This window comes from Leptonychotes weddellii, chromosome 6 (genome assembly GCF_054177405.1).
Source record: "Leptonychotes weddellii isolate Sample4059 chromosome 6, ASM5417740v2, whole genome shotgun sequence".
NCBI lineage: Eukaryota > Metazoa > Chordata > Mammalia > Carnivora > Phocidae > Leptonychotes > Leptonychotes weddellii.
In genome coordinates this window covers 87,540,469-87,554,128 of record NC_138374.1, presented here as the reverse complement: position 1 = coordinate 87,554,128, position 13,660 = coordinate 87,540,469, and the positions used below count along the sequence as shown (strand labels likewise).

At 35.8% G+C, this 13,660-nt stretch overlaps 1 protein-coding gene across 8 annotated transcripts in view; it reads left to right on the top strand.

Annotated features, from left to right (window-relative positions):
• The window catches only part of NME7 (NME/NM23 family member 7), a 250,753-nt gene that overhangs the window by 55,953 nt on the left and 181,140 nt on the right, over positions 1–13,660 (top strand). For all 8 annotated transcript variants that reach the window (XM_081824558.1, XM_081824556.1, XM_031034967.2 and 5 more), the window contains exons 4-6: positions 3,183–3,293; positions 7,134–7,184; positions 8,431–8,638. In XM_081824558.1, coding sequence (XP_081680684.1) covers positions 3,183–3,293; positions 7,134–7,184; positions 8,431–8,638 — 370 coding nt within the window. The remainder of the gene's footprint in view (positions 1–3,182; positions 3,294–7,133; positions 7,185–8,430; positions 8,639–13,660) is intronic.

The window sequence follows — 13,660 nt, the reverse complement described above, 5'->3', positions numbered from 1 at the left end:
CAAATCAAAACCACATTGAGATACCACCTTACACCAACCAGTTAGAATGGCAAAAATTGACAAGGCAAGAAACAACAAATGTTGGAGAGGTTGTGGAGAAAGGGGACCCCTCTTACACTGTTGGTGGGAATGCAAGTTGGTACAGCCACTTTGGAAAACAGTGTGGAGATTCCTCCAAAAATTAAAAATAGAGCTACCCTTTGACCCAGCAATTGCACTACTTGGGTTTTTATCCCAAAGATACAGATGTAGTGAAAAGAAGAGCCATATGCACCCCGATGTTCATAGCAGCAGTGTCCGCAATAGCCAAACTGGAAAGAGCCGAGATGCCCTTCAGCAGATGAATGGATAAAGAAGATATGGTCCATATATGCAATGGAATATTACTCAGCCATCAGAAAGGATGAATACCCAACTTTTACATCAACATGGATGGGACTGGAGGAGATTATGTTAAGTGAAATAAGTCAATTGTCATATGGTTTCACTTACTTGTGGAACATAAGGAATAGCATGGAGGACATTAAGAGAAGGAAGGGAAAAATGAAGGGGGGGAATCAGAGGGAGAGATGAACCATGAGAGACTATGGACTCCAAGAAACAAACTGAAGATTTTGGAGGGGACGGGGGTGAGGGGATGGGTTGGCCCAGTGGTGGGTATTAAGGAGGGCACGTACTGCATGGAGCACCTGGTGTTATATGAAAACAATGAACCATGGAACACTACATCAAAAACTAATGATGTATTGTATGGTGACTAACATAACATAATAAAATAAAATTTAAAAAAATAAAAGTTTTAAAAGCCAGCCATGAGTTACATGCAGTGGTAAGTAAGGGTATTTGAATTATTATATCTTTGTCATATCCTCAGTCAAGCCTGTTTCGTGCGTGAAAAAAGCCAGCTATGAAGAGGCCAGCCATGCTTCTGAGATGGATTCCTTGAATTAATGCCAGTGTGTCCGAGCAACTGAAAATGAAGAAGGGAAAGTGGTGGCAGTTCTTTATCATAATTTTGCATGTCCTCTAAACTGAGTTACTCCAACTCATCTGATTTTTATCTGATATTTGCAAATATTACTCTTGAGGATTTTATGATTATGATACTTAGTGTGGAAAGAGTGCAGCCCTGGGAGTCTTGTGAGCTGGGTGTTCTGTCCTGGAGGTGCCACTGACCAGCTGCGTGACCTTGGTGTGACTCTTTGGGCCTGGTTACCTCATCAGTAAAATGAGGGCATTCAGGTGATCTCCATCTCCAAAAATCTAATTTTGTGGCTTCAGAGTGGGGATAGTGCTTTGCTCCTGTGTGTTCTCTTAGAGGAAAGTGTGATTTTAAAAGTTGCCCTTCAACAGATGAATGGATAGAGAGGATGTGGTCCATATATACAATGGAATATTACTCAGCCATTAGAAAGGATGAATACCCAACTTGTACATCAACATAGATGGGACTGGAGGAGATTATGCTAAGTGAAATAAGTCAAGCAGAGAAAGTCAATTATCATATGGTTTCACTTATTTGTGGAACACAAGGAATAGCATGGAGGACATTAGGAGAAGGAAGGGAAAAATGAAGGGGGGCGGAAATCGGAGGGAGAGATGAACCATGAGAGACTGTGGACTCTAAGAAACAAACAGGGTTTTAACGGGTTAGCCCGGTGATGGGTATTAAGGAGGGCACATACTGCGTGGAGCACTGGGTGTTGTACAAAAACAATGAATCATGGGGGGCGCCTGGGTGGCTCAGTAGTTAAGCGTCTCCGTTCGGCTCAGGTCATGGTCCCAGGGTCCTGGGATCGAGCCCCTCATCAGTCTCTCTGCTCAGCAGGAAGCCTGCTTCTCCCTCTCCACTCCCCCTGCTTGTGTTCCCTCTCTCGCTGTGTCTCTCTCTGTCAAATAAATAAATAAAATCTTTTAAAAACAAAACAAAACAAAAAAACAATGAATCATGGATCACTACATCAAAAGCTACTGATGTATGGTGACTAACATAACATAAAAAAATAAAATTTAAAATAAATAAATAAAAGTTAGCATGGTGCTTGCTATCCGTATTTGTTGCCAGTCAAGAAAACATTTGGTTCTTTGTGCATCCCTTGTGCTATGCTTGAGTGTTAAAAGAAGAATTTACTTCCAAATCAGTGATGAACTGACTGCTTAGCATACATTTGTTAAAGTCCAGGAGACCAAAAATCAAGTTCATAATATATTAAATGCATTTTTTTTTAAGGATTTGTCCTCTGTTATAAAATGTGTTCTAAGAAATATAAATTTTAAAGACCGGTGTTTTCTAATGTGGAGGCCAAGAGCAGGGTGCCCCAAAATGTGCCACTTTTACATATTGATTATTTAAAATAAAAGTTACTTAAGAAACAGCCAGTGCAAAGACACTCAGACTCTCTTCTGTCCCCCTGGATGCAGGAAATAAATCTCCCATAGTACTAAGAAGTAAAAAAGACATCCTTATCACCAGAGATAGAAACTTTAAAGTCAACCAAGCTTTAGAAACAAACCTTGTTACTTTCTTTCTAACCTACTACCTCAGTCCAAATTCTGTTTAGAATTATTTACTAATTAAAGCTTCTAAACATTTTTTAAAAAATATTTTAAGGGATCTCTACACCCAGTGTGGGGCTTGAACTCACAGTTCTGAGATCAAGAGTCACATGCTCTACTAACTTAACCAGCCAGGCTCCCCACATCTGTTTTCTTTATCCTGTCAATCCCTCACAAATTTATTGTCTCTTTGTCTAGGAAGTATAAAAACTGCCAGTTCAGTCATTTATTTGTGTCTCAGTTTCATTACTGGGCCTCCATGTACACGTAGTAAAACTTTGGCTTTTTCTCCTGTTAATCTGTCTCATGTAAATTTAATTCTTAGTCCAGTTGGAACTGCTTGAAGGGTAGAGTAAGAATTTTTCCTTTCCTACATTAATTAGGACATATGAAACATGACAATTTTAACTTTTTTCCCCCTTAAGCTTTTATTATTATTTTTTTGATTGTGTACCTAATTTTTATTTCCCTGGGAAAGATAGAAAGGTTACTTTGTATAAGTTTTTCAGAGACCTTTAATATACTTTTTATAATTCATTTTGATGTTTGAGGAAACTACTGCTTGGGAATTATAAGTAAAAACTGAACTATTTTTATTTTCAATCTTATTCTTTATATCTGTACAGAACATTGGCTCTGATTAAACCAGATGCAATATCAAAAGCTGGAGAAATAATTGAAATGATAAACAAAGCCGGATTTACTATAACCAAACTCAAAATGATGATGCTTTCAAGGTAATTTGTTGATCATTTTCAGTTATACAAAGTCTAGTACTTGCTTTTTTTTTTTTTTAAATCATCTTTTATCTTTCACGTCATTGTTTAAAATAAAATCTCTCACTGAGTGGCAAAGAATAGAATAGTAATCTTATTAGAATGAGAAAATAGTAAGACACCAGGTAGATTCATCAATAATGATTGAACTCTAAGCAAGTGGGAATTGTCAGATTGTACCTGCCCCATTATTTATTGTCTTCCATAACCCCATTGGCTTTTATAACACCAATGCCTGATAATTGTAATCTCTTCTTCTTAAACACAATATAAAAATTGTAGAAAAGGAAATGAATGTTTGAGTATTTTTCTTTGACAAGGGAGTGTTACTGTTGAGATTTCCAAAAGTGATGCATTTGGAAATGGTTACATTTAGCTCCTCCAGTGTTTGTAATTGGTAAATATGCCTATTTACTACCCTGAAAAGCAGTCCATTCTATCTGACCGGATAGTTTCTAAGTTATTTAGTGAAAGCGGGACTTACCTATAGGTAGGGACATTAATACAGCATTAGAGCTGCTCCCGGTGGTGTTCTTATGTTACTCCACAGGGGGTTTTTTGTTTATTTTTGGTTAGGTGTCTTTTCACTGCTGTTCCTGAGTATGTATATATTTTATGGGACAGTTGCATTTTTGGCTCTGTGAGTACAGGGATAATGGATAGCAGTAGATATTCAACATAGCTTTGATAAGTCTGATCCCTAGAAATCTTAACAAAACACCTTCAATTTTACCCCAACAAAGACATATATTTAATGTGAATTTTTCCCATGTAAGGTCTTTCAGTTTACATATTTTCTAGAAAGGCAGGAGGCTTATGTTTCAGAGCACAGAATCTAGTGCCAGATTGCATATAAGTGCAACACTTACTAGGTGTGTGACTCTGAATAATTGACTCTCTACTTCATTTTCTTCATCAGCAAAATGGAGATTATAACCACCTGTATCATAAAGTTGCTGTGAGGGTTCCGTGAGTTTAATGTATGCAAATTAGTTTGAAAAAGCCCAGGACATAGTAAGTATATATAAATGATAGCTATTGTTGTTAGGAGCAGTAATACTAGTGATATTATTGTTTAGTGAAACTCAGGTCATGACCCTTTTTAAGTAGTTAAATTTGTCTTATTTCTGTATGTATCAAGAATGCTTGCTCTCACGGCAGGTAATGGGACTGAATTCTGGAGAAATGACTTTGAGTAGTTTTAGTGAGATAAAAAGTTGTTTATGTCCTCTGCACTATATGTCCTCTCCACTGCTAGTGCTTGATAAATTTGGCATCAAACTCCCCAAGATAAAGATGCCCAAGAAAACTGCTTCCTTAATTTTTTTTACAGCACCTCATAGATCTCTATTAGTTTTACTGTCAAGTCTTGGATTTTGCCCAACTTAAAAGCTAGTAAGTTAGTCTTTTACTCTTTCATGGATGCTAGGCAGAAGATGTGGAACATCTGGGTTAGAGACAAAAGACTTTCTTATGGTACAGCAGGCAGCATGAGCATCGTGCTTATATTGGTGCTCCTTGCCTCCGTGTCCCGTGGGCATAATATGATATGGATCCAGGTGTATGTTGTATACACAGTTGATTGCATTATAGCTAAGGAGCATTGAACTTGGGTTATCCACTGTTTCATTAGCAAGTGGTACACAAGGCTGCTCTCTGTGCTGAAGAGAGACATGACCTCATCCCTCAAAGTTGCTCCCTGTAAACATAACTGAGAAAAGGCTAGGATAAAGGGCAGTTGGGTCCTTGCATTCTTGGCGTACCCAGTAAGACATGCTAGGAGTACCAGAGACCTGTGGAGGAGTGTCTCCTAGTGCTTAAATCTTTGCTAAACTTGTTTGCTCAAATGTAAGTTCCTCCATCATGACAGTATCTGAAAGACAGCAGCTGAGTTCCGTCTGACTTTGTACTTCCTAGTTCTTAGATTAGTGCCTGATTCAAGGTGGGCACTAGCAAATACCTCAGGAAAGCATTAGTGGATAAATCTTTGTGGGAGAATGGTTTCCTTATAAAAACCCAGCAAGGCATAACAAAACAATAACAGAACCTCCTTTAAGTGGGGATGCACTTGTTAATTTTTCTCTCCGTCTCAACTTTTTAAGGGAGGAATTAGGTAAGGATGATGGGAAAAATTCATGAACTCTCATCTTGGTTTCAATTTTGGATGTTGAATAGAGATAACTGTGGGGTCAGTGACATGTAAGAAGGAAACAATGAAACACTTTTAGTTACTAAGATTTTTCTTTTCACCAATAGTAAAAATTATGATTTTTTCTTTTTTAGTAGCTCAGTTGTGTTGAAATGTTTAGAATTGGTTGTTTTAGTTGTCTTGCTGCTAACTCTTTTAGAATGCTCCCACATGAGTTTTTCTACACATCCAGTTATACCTCACTTTAGGCTATAATATATCCATTTCATTTTTGTGAATTCTTCTCCTGACCTCTGCAGTTGGTAACAGAAAGGACATAAACAGAGATTTGCAGCCAGAGATATGGGTTCAAACCCCCCTGTCCAAGTTATGTAATCATGCTGAACTTCATTATTTTCATATGTAAAATATAGGTATTCATACATATTTTAATATATTGTGAAAAATAATTTAATGCTAGCATAATAGGTTCTAGAAAGATAAGTTTTTTTCCCCCTCTCATCTCTTGGGATGAATTTTATTTATCATATTTCATAATATACTTTCATAATCTCTCTATAACCAAAGAAAATATCTCAGTACATTTGGTTTGAATAAGAGTATGTCCTGATATACTTTATTATGTGAATTCATTTTGTAGTAGGCCCGTAAGATCTTAAAACATTGCATACTAAATTATAATGCCCAAAAGGATAATCCTTCGCTAGAGGACACTTAAGTTCTTTGATGTTTTGAAAAGTAGTTGATGGTGTTTTTTTTTTTTTGAGAGTTCGTTCTGACTTTTACTACACACCATAGACATGTTCACTAACCAGAGTAAGATGATTCTGTTGATGTTGATAATCTTGTCACATACTGTGAATTCAGTTTAAAGCCTTTAAAACTGTCCAAGTTTGAGAGATACCTGATTTGATTAAAATAAAGAGTTGTTTAGACTTTTTAGCTAATCAATTTGAAGTCCATTATCTTTTCAGTGGCTCTGTAGATACTCTTTAGTGGGAATATAGATTCACAAGGTAAATCCCTATTGCCCTTAATAAATTCTGAGTATCTCCATATTGCCCCCTTTTTTGGGTGATGTCAACATCGTTAAAGCATTAGTTTTTAATATATTAATAACCAATAAGAATACATTGATATGCTTAATTTGTCAAGCAGATTTTAAAACATAAGATCTAAGAGAGAAAACTGTAACTATTAAATTAAATTCTAGCCTACCCTTTCAAGTTTAAAACCTGAAGAAGAAAGTGACAAATTCCGAATTTGAAGGTGGCTTTGCATTTTTTTATGTAACTTATTTGATCTCTAAAGAACAAATAATTCTTATTGGTCAAATGTTAAACTTTGTTTCAAGAATGTTAAAGATGGTGGTGCAAAGGAAGATAGTAGATATGAACATGAGCAGAAAAGTAAATAATTGCCTCTTATATTGTAATTTTATATCTTAATAGATATTCAGGTAGCAAAAAATTTGGAAAGGGGGAGGATTTGAGCAGAATATTTGGTGAAAAGCCATTAATCAGTTTACATACAGATCAAAAGAGGATTTCATCTTTATTTTATTTTATTTTATTAATGAAAGCTAAAATATTTTAGTAAAATAATTTTTTAAATATAATTCTTAACTGTTGTCATTTTTGATTATTTTACAGGAAAGAAGCAATGGATTTTCATATAGACCATCAGTCAAGGCCCTTTTTAAAGTAGGTGCTGAATTTGCGGCAAGTGGTTTACAATGGAGGATATCCCAAAAAACTAAAGAATTGTATTTTTACAACTCAGAAATTTGTGACATGGAAAGCATCTGTCAAAAGGATCATAGCAACATCTTGCAACTGTAGAGAACTATTTTCTAAGAATTGTTTTTTTCTGTCCTCTTATTAGATTAGAATTTTTATCATTAAATATCTTAAACTTTAATCAGAAGCAAATAGGATGATTTGCTTAAATTAGAAAAGGTATAGCTTTCTTTTTAGATTTCAGTAGATTAAAAGAGTGATAATTATATTTTATGTTGAGTATTTTTTTAAAGGTTTTCAAGATTTTTACTTGAGTAATCTCTACACCCAACATGGGGCTCAAACTCTTAGCTCTTCTGACTGAGCCAGCCAGGCGCCCCTGGGTTGAGTGTTTTTGTTGTGCTCTTGGCATTCTTGTATACATAAAACAATGTTCACAGAGCCCTTATTAACTAATACTTTTGTTCCTTGAAATAGTATATGTTACTATATGTATAACAAACTAGTGGCAAAGGAAAATGAGCTGCTGCTTTTCATGGCTTGAGCTACTGTGACTTAGTGCTGGATTTTTAATTAAGAACCTGTGTGTATTCTTTAATAACTTGAGATAAGAATATCCCAGAGTAGCTTTTATAGTAATTAGAGGATATTTTTTCAAGGCCTGTTATTCTGTTTTTTCTTTATTACTAGACCAACTCATTGTTTATTGACTGAAAGTTTACTGTCATCCTTTGAATTCTAATCTACACAAAAATTAAATTCTAACTGTAAACATAAGACCACTCTCATCATTTTCTATATTATGAAATTTTATTTGACTGCAGTGGTAAACCACATTAAAATAAAAAGGAAGATCCTTCTGTACCTTTCAGAGCAATGGGAGAAGCAATAATCAATTGATCAATAATATGCATTTTAAGTCAATGAAGTAGTCTTAAATTCAATGAAACACTGATTTTTTTTTTTTTTTTTTTTTGCCAACAGTAAATGATTTGACAACACTAGTGTTTTGTAGTGACTCAGGCTACCACAAAACACTCAATTTATGAAAATTTTATTTTGCCCATGCAGAATTCACTATATCCAGTAGTTTGGAGATCATAATACTCATATGTGTATTGAAGTACTCCAATTGTAATATATTCTTATTAACAGAGATACGTAGGTTGACAGAAAAATGAAGCAAATCAAGCTTTTACTTGTTCTGTAGTGAGCTGATCCAGTTTATTACAAGTGGTCCTACTATTGCCATGGAGATTTTAAGAGATGATGCCATATGTGAGTGGAAAAGATTGCTTGGACCCGCAAACTCCGGGATGGCTCGTACGGATGCTCCTGGAAGCCTGAGAGCCCTCTTCGGAACCGATGGCATAAGAAACGCAGTTCATGGCCCCAATTCTTTTGCTTCTGCTGCCAGAGTAAGGTGTTTTAAAAATATTTTAATTCTGTTTTTGTTTTGTTAAATGTTTTGTGTTAGAGTAAAGCATTTCTGTCACTGCTGACTTGGGACAGCTTCTACAGCTGATCTAAGAGTAGAGAAAACCTTGACCCTTTGCCTAGTATTAAACAGTGGTTCAGTAATATGTCTCTTTTGTGAACTGGTAACCTGGTCATGGCCAAGGTAAGTTTTTTCCAGTTAAAATACTCATCATCCCAGTTTACGTTCCAAAGCCACTTAAATTATTCAGTCTCATCAATGTTTGAATTACTGACTTCATGTGAGACCAGGTAATGGATAGTAAATATTCAGAAAGAAGCATCATTTCATATATTTTGTTTCTGACTCAGATCTAATGCCATCTTCAAGTTAAATATCCTTTTCTTTTCCCATTTGGAGCTAGTGTTTATGAAAAAGTTTTTATGCTTCCTATCATTACTTCTTGTTTTAAATCCATATAAGTAAGGTATTATACTGGGTTATGGTGATGTTGATTTGATGAAGTTGCAAGTTTATTCTTAGCATCACAACAAGTTTCTCAGCTAATATAAGGTGGTTTTTAGTCTGGTCATGCTTTCATTAAAATAATAGTAGGCAGTTTTTTAATAATTGAATTTTTCTTTTTCTTACAGCTCCATCAACAGATTCTTTCAGTTCTCCCTTCAAATTAGACCTTGAATCTGATTGTTGTGGTCTAGGTCACTGTTCTATTTTGTTTGGACTACTGCAAAAGCCTCCTAATTCTCCTTTCCTCTTCCTTCTTCTCTTACACTCAATTTATAAAAATTTTACCTTGCTCACGTAACATTAACTAGGCCAAGAGTGAGCTTTTAAAAACAAATCAGATTAACAATTCAATTATTAAAGACTCTCCAGTGAGTTTTTATCTCTTTTATAAAAGAATCACAAGTCTTTATTGTAGCCTCCAGAACTCTAACCTGATCTGATTCCCTTCTGTCTCTCCGACTTTATCTCCAACCAGTCTCTCCCTTATTCACTGTGTCCCAGGTATACTGACCATCTTGCTATTCCTTGAATAGTTTATTTCTGCTTGGCTCATTCAGTTAACAGGAAAGAAGACAGTGTAGTTGGATGGGAGTGAGGAAAGGAGGGGTTGATGAGGTCACAGAAATAATCAGGAGAGATATCACATGGTCTTGTAGGCTGGGAGCCCTTGCAGGGTTTTAAGTGGAGGACTGACATGTTTGACTTGGCATTTAAAAGGGCCATACTGGCTTACTGCTTTGAGAATAGACTGTAGAGGACAAGAGTAGCAACAGGGAGCCCAGTTAAGAGGCTGTTACAATAATCCAGGGAGATGTTGGCTTTGACTAGGGTGGTAGCAGTGAGAAGAGTATATAGATACATTTTAAAATACGTTTTAATGGTTGAAGGTCAAATGAACAATAGTTCCTTCCAGATTGAATTTAGAATATGAGAAAAAGAGATAGCAAGGATTACTCCAAAGTTCTTGGCCTGAAGGACTGAAAGGCTCCAATTTACCTAACCTGAAATAAGGAAAGCTGTGGCTAGGGTCAGTATGGATGGAAACTCAGGAGTTACATTTTGGACATTGCAAACTTAACGTGGATGTTAGTTATCAAAGTAGAGAGACGTTAAGCAAAAAATTTAGTTATGGGAGTCTGGAGTTGGGGAGGGAGGTTTGGACTAATGACATAAATATGGGGTCACTGACACCCATATGGCATTAAAGCCACGAGAGACTGGTTGAGATTAGCTCGGAGAAAGTACAGATAGAGAAGAAAAGAGAACAAAGATGGAGACTTTCTGTCCTAGTAGAAGGTTGGGGAGGAGGATGCAGCAAAGGAGGTAGAGCAGGGGCCATCAGTGAAGTAGAAGGAAAAAACTCAGACATAATTATGTTCTGGAGACCAAGTGGGGAAAGTATTCTAAAGGGAGAGAATGATCAGTGGGGTCAAATGAGGCAGATCTATCAAGAAAGAGGGGGACTGAGAATTGACTATTGGGTTTTGCAATGCAGAGTCATTGGGGAAGTTGGTAAGAGATGGAGGAGGGGAGGCAAAGTCCTACTGGAACGGATTTAAAAGAAAATTGGAGACAGTGAATATAGAAACTTTTTTGAGGAGTTTTGATGCAAGTTGAGGAAAGAAATGAGGTAGTAGATGTGAGGAAAAGCAGGGTCTTTTTTTTTTTTTTTAAGATGAGAAGAATTACAGATGTGACAAATTGAGGATATAGGAAAAGAGGAAGACTTCCTGGCACAATGTCATTGATTAGGTGAGAATGAGTGGAAATTAGAGCCCAGGTTGACTGCACGTTGGTGCAGGGGTAGTCGTCTGGTGCAACAAATGGGAAGGCAGAGTATGTGGGTACAGATGCTTATTCTGATTGCCTCACTTTTCTTAATAAGACAATAGGAAGCAAGGTCAAAAACAGCTAAAAGTGAGGATGGGGGAGAAGGTGTTTATTGTTTGAAGAGAGAAATATGATTTGCAAATATTTTCTCAGAGTGTGTTATTTGCATTTTTATTCTAACAATGTCCTTGGATGAGTAGAAGTTTTTAGTTTTGATGAAGTCCAGTTTATCAATTCATTCTTTCATTGTGGTGTCTCATCTAAGAAATTATATGTAACTAATGAATCATTGAACACTACATCAAAAATTAATGGTATACAGTAGCTAACTGAACATAATTAAAAAAAAGAAATTGTCACCTCATCCAAGGTCACAAAATTTTCCCTTCTGTTTTCTTCTAGAAATTTTACAGTTTTTGTTTTTATATTTAGCTCCATGATCCATTTTGAGTTAATTTTTATATATGGTATAGCATATGACCAAAATTTATTGTTTTGCATATAGACATCTGATTGTTCCAGCACCATTAGTTAAAATCACAATTTTTTCTCCACTTAATTGCCTTTGCACATTTGTCATATTTGTTGACTATATATCTGTGAATATTTCTGGATTCTTTCTGCTTTATTGATCTATTTGTCTTTCTTTATGCTGATTTCACACCTATTAAGAAAATAAACATCGCCATTAGAAATGGACAAAAATTTGAACAGGCACTTAATTAAAGATGATACATGAATGGTATATAAGCACACATTATGGAAGTACTAATTAAAACGTCAGTGAGATACCACTACACACCTTTTAGAATGGCTAAGGTTTAAACGACTGACCATTTCAAGTGGCAAGTGTGAGGAGAAACTAGAACTGTCATATGCTGCTGATGAGAATTTAAAAGGGTACAATCACTTTGGAGAACAGTTCAGCAGTTAACTAAAATGTTAAACATACACCTACCCTATGATCCAACCATTCCTCTCTTAAGTATTTTCCCATGAGAAATGAAAGCAAATATCAATACAAAGACTTGTGCATGACGGTGTTGTTCATAACAGCCTTATTTGTGATATCCAAAAACTAGAAATAACCCAAAGGTCCCAAGAGATGAGTGGATAAACAAATCATGATATTAACACATGGAATAATATTTGGCAATAAAAAGGAATGAAATATTGATATACACTACAGTGGATGAATCTCAAAGTAATCTTGCTAAGTGAAAGAAGCTAGACAAAAGAGTACATACTATGTAACTATATTTAAGTAAAATTGTTAAAAATTAAACTAATTCATAATGGTGGAAACAGATCATTGGTCATAGGGCCAACTTATTAATGGTAAGGGAGGTAATGGTAATGGTTAATGATAGGGGAGGCAGGGAGAAGCAGAAGAAAGGGATTATCCAAAGGAAGGTGACTAATATGTTTATTATCTTGATTGTGGTGATATTTTCATAGGAATAAACAAATGTCAAAACTTATCAAATTGTATCCTTTAAATATATTCAGTTTAAAGTATGTTAATTGGACCTCAACAAAACTTAAAAACCAGTAACAACAACTCTGCTCAACTATTATCAATTTCTTGGCTCTGTGTGAGGTACTCTTCCTTGATGCTTGCTTCATGCCTACTGCATACCTCTATTACTTACCATATTTTAAAAGCATTTGTGTTTATGTTTACCCTCCTAGTAGACTGTGAATTCTTTGAGGATGTCCAATTTATTTTCATACCTCCAGGATCTAGGTCACTGGTGTTCACAAAAGTTTTGGAATTCAAAACAACAACAAACCTTATGTTTATTGGGTGCTCACTATTTGACTGGCACTGTTCCAGACACTTTAGTATCTCATTTAATTCTCACAATCTCCTATGCATTTGCTTATATCATCCCAATTTACCAGGAACTGAGACTCGGTGAATTTAAGCGCCTTGGCCTCATGAGGACTTGAGCCCGGGCACCTCTGGTTCCACAGCCCCGTGCTTACCCACCAGCCTCCACTGTGTATGCTGAAAGTGGCGGCCTACCTTGTTTTAAACATTACAGTATTTTATTTTATTTTATTATTTTATTTTATTTATTTTATTTTATTTTATAAGATTTGATTTATTTTTTAGAGAGAGATAGTGAGAGAGAGCACAGAGGGGAGCAAGGAGAGGAAGAAGCAGACTCCCCGCTGAGCAGGGAGCCTGTGTGGGGCTCAATCCCAGGAACTCCAGGATCATGACCTAAGCTGAAGGCAGATACTTAACCTGACTGAGCGACCCAGGTGCCATTACAGTCTTTTAGAATACAGAAGTAATGGAAGCACTTCTGGAGAATTTGGAAATTGAGAAAAGAACGTTTGGCATTAGTAATCTTGCCCGTGATGTTTATAGTTTGTTTATGACATATTTCTTCCAGCTCATTCCCTTGATCATTTATATAATTTATGAACTAAACACCATGTACATGGTTTAAATTTTTTTATTGATTTTATTTTATGTTAGTCACCATACATTACATCATTAGTTTTTTATTTTATTTTATTATGTTATGTTAATCACCATACATTACATCATTAGTTTTTGATGTAGTGTTCTGTGATTCATTGTTTGCATATAACACCCAGTGCTTCATGCAATATGTGCCCTCCTTAATACCCATCACCAGGTTTATCCATC